Source organism: Mandrillus leucophaeus, unplaced genomic scaffold, assembly GCF_000951045.1.
Source record: "Mandrillus leucophaeus isolate KB7577 unplaced genomic scaffold, Mleu.le_1.0 Scaffold78, whole genome shotgun sequence".
Taxonomy (NCBI): domain Eukaryota; kingdom Metazoa; phylum Chordata; class Mammalia; order Primates; family Cercopithecidae; genus Mandrillus; species Mandrillus leucophaeus.
The window spans coordinates 2,806,142-2,809,075 of record NW_012108474.1 but is presented as its reverse complement, the minus strand read 5'-3'; the positions used below and the strand labels follow the sequence as shown (position 1 = coordinate 2,809,075).

The following is a 2,934-nucleotide window of genomic DNA, read 5'->3' as shown; positions in this document are numbered from 1 at the left end:
TTTTTGAGACGTGGTCTCACTCTGTCACCCAGGCTGGAGTGCAGTGGCGCAATCTTGGCTCACTGCAAGCTCCTCCTCCCGGGTTCACACCATTCTCCTGCCTCAGTCTCCCAAGTAGCTGGGACTACAGGTGCCCGCCACCACGCCTGGCTAATTTTTTGTATTTTTAGTAGAGACAAGGTTTCACCGGGTTAGCCAGGATGGTCTTGATCTCCTGACCTTGTGATTTGCCTGTCTTGGCCTCCCAAAGTGCTGGGATTACAGGTGTGAGCCACAGTGCCCGGCCCTCACACGCCACTTTTTCAACAACTGGGTGAATAAGCAACAGCTCAGAGCAGCGAGGTAGGGGAGCTGCCCTGAGGAGGAGAGGAGGGCTGACTGCTCCCATAGGACAACTGGTGAGGACCCAGCACACTGGGGAGTGGCGTCGGGCGGCGGGGGAGGGGGGGTCACCAACTTGCATCTGGTCCCTGGGCTGCTCACCTTTCCCTGAGGTGCAGACAAGGCTGGCTAAAGCACCCTGTCCCTGGCCCAGACCTCAGTGCAGGTGGCAGGGTGGGGGCGGAGTCTCACCTGCACGCAGTTCCTGCAGCCTCTGCAGACACTGGCCCACCATGGCCTGCAGGCCCTCCAGCGTGAGCAGGCAGCGGTACTCCTGCATCCAGTCCATTGGGGCTGCAGAAGAGTCAGGGAGGGCAGGTGGGGTCCGTGGCAGTCTGGAAACCCTCCCTGCACTAGCCCTCCATGCTCCTCCCGAGACAGATCCAGGACCCACTGACCTGCTGAGAGTTCCTCCCTCACACGCAGTCTCAGCAGCGAACAGGCCTTCCGCAGGCGCCTCGCCTCTGCCTCCACTTCCGCAGCACTGAGCCTGGGCTGCGACCCGCCTGACTGGATGTGGGTCAGGAAAACTTCCCTGCAGTCAAGCCCCTCTGCTCCCACCAAGGACAGGGCCTGGAGAGTGGCCCTAGCCATCCCACACCAGCCCCTCCTGGGGCTGCTCCACAAACCTGCCAGGTTCAGAGCCAGAGGCCCCCCAGGCTCCCACAAGCCCAGCAAGGATACAGCTGTCTGTATGTTCTGGAGGAACTGGGTTTTGGCGGCAGCGGCATCCATGGAATCACTGGTCTGCATGGAACTCAGCTGGACCCACAGGCTGGGGTGCACACGTGGGGCGCCCCAGGAACCATAGAGGGACACGGTTATTCCAGCTGGTGAGCTGGGCCTTGGGAGGTAGGCAAGGGCCAGGGTGGGGACCCCAGGCTGGGCATCTGGCTCTGCTGAATGCCTGGAGGGGTCTCCAGAGGCCTCAGGGAACCAAGAGGACACTGACCAGAACAAGGGGACAGAGCTGACAGGCTGGCAGACTTTTAACGTCGACAGTGACCCCACTCAGCAAAGAGGGCAAAGAGACCCACTAGAAAGTATCCCGAACCTGTACCCGAGCTGGTGATGCCTCCAGGTTCTCCCCTACCCCTGTCCAGCCAAAGACCTCAGCCTCACCTCGAGTTCTGGGAAGCCGCTTTCCTGAATGCCGCAGGCAGCCGCAGCAGGTGCCTGTCGGAGAAGCCGGTGTTCAGAGGAGCATCGCCTTGCTCTGGGGTCTACAACTCCCATTTCCTGCTCAGAGCCCAATCAGGGATGAGGCTTCTTGCCCCTTTCCCACACCCGACCCCACCAAGGATGAGCCCCCTTGGATAGGGCTTCCAGAGCGGCCATGGGAGAAGCATGGTCCAGTGCTGTCCCGGTAGAGAGAAGAGGGGGCCCTGTGAGCAGAGCCCACACCCTCCAGAGCCCATCTGCAGCCTCTGGCCTGGGCAAATAAGGGGACAGCCACAGAGGAGAGGGCAGGACAGGCTCTAGTACTTCCCTGTCCTGATGGTGCCGACCTGGACACCACCACACAGCTGCTTCATTCTGCCAGCTTCTGAGCACGAGCCTCAGGGGTACACCCCAGGGCTCAATGCCCTGCCCTGTCACCCCAAATCCCAGGCTCCTTGCTAGCCAGGGTCTGAGGAGGCAGAGACAGAAGTCCCTCCAGTGAGGGTCTGGGAAACCTACCCCTTTTCCTTGAGTGTGAAGGCTTCTGGGGCCTGAGGAGCAGCCGATGGGGCCATATGCTGGTTCCTGAGGCCCGCTCCAGGCCTGGGGGCTCGGGCTCCTATCCCAGCACGGGTCCTATCCGGCACTGACGGCAGCCGGCGCTCAGGGCGGCCCTTGGCAGGCACTGTGGTCTGGCGGAGGCCCTTGGTGGGTCTCCTGTCTGAAGCATGGCCACCAGCTTGGCCTGGGGACTGGGGTGGGGTGGAGGCTGTCGTGCCAGGAGAGGTGACAACGGACCTAGATTTCAGGCTGGGGGCCTTGTTTCTTTCTCCAGCCTTCGTGATGCCTCTTCGAACCCGAACAGCCTTCTCCAGTGCCTGGGTCAGAAACTCCAACTCTTTGAGGTCTTGTGGACTGGGTGTGCATGCTGTGAAAGCCAAGAATTACGCAGGGATCTCTCCCCACTGTCCCCCAGGAGGGTCCCTCACAACTGCGCTCCAGAAGACAGAGCAGAACAGCACCTGGATTAGGTGGGTGGTGGAGGTTTACCTGGAAGGGGGTCCTCTTCATTAATTTCTGGCTCTGGAGGTGGCTCCCAAGCCCAGGTCCCGGTTGGTTCCCTACAAAGACATGGGCAGCCGTCGCACGGCCAGGAGGCAGGGCCCGGCCCAAACAGACGCAAGGGGGCTGCCCGGCCCCGCGGCAGGCCCCCAGCTCAGAGCTTGCAGGGTACGGGGGGTGGCAATGACAACCTATAGCTCCGAAGTGGGCGGCTGCGCCCGGTCTCCCAGCCACGGGACCTCGGGGCAGGACTCTGAGGGGCCGAGGGAGGTCTGGCCAGGGGGTCCCGGGGTCCGCGTACCAGGCCTGCAGCAGCCGACGGCAGACGCG

The 2,934-nt window shown here is 62.2% G+C and overlaps 1 protein-coding gene across 1 annotated transcript in view; it reads right to left on the bottom strand.

The window, feature by feature from the left end:
- LOC105529797 (chromosome unknown open reading frame, human C16orf59) overlaps nucleotides 1-2,934 on the bottom strand; it is a gene marked incomplete at its 5' end in the record, with an annotated part of 4,710 nt that extends 1,776 nt beyond the window's left edge. The window contains 7 exons of the mRNA XM_011967040.1: nucleotides 574-675; nucleotides 780-891; nucleotides 1,066-1,156; nucleotides 1,504-1,557; nucleotides 2,062-2,470; nucleotides 2,593-2,663; nucleotides 2,906-2,934. Coding sequence (XP_011822430.1) covers nucleotides 574-675; nucleotides 780-891; nucleotides 1,066-1,156; nucleotides 1,504-1,557; nucleotides 2,062-2,470; nucleotides 2,593-2,663; nucleotides 2,906-2,934 — 868 coding nt within the window. The remainder of the gene's footprint in view (nucleotides 1-573; nucleotides 676-779; nucleotides 892-1,065; nucleotides 1,157-1,503; nucleotides 1,558-2,061; nucleotides 2,471-2,592; nucleotides 2,664-2,905) is intronic.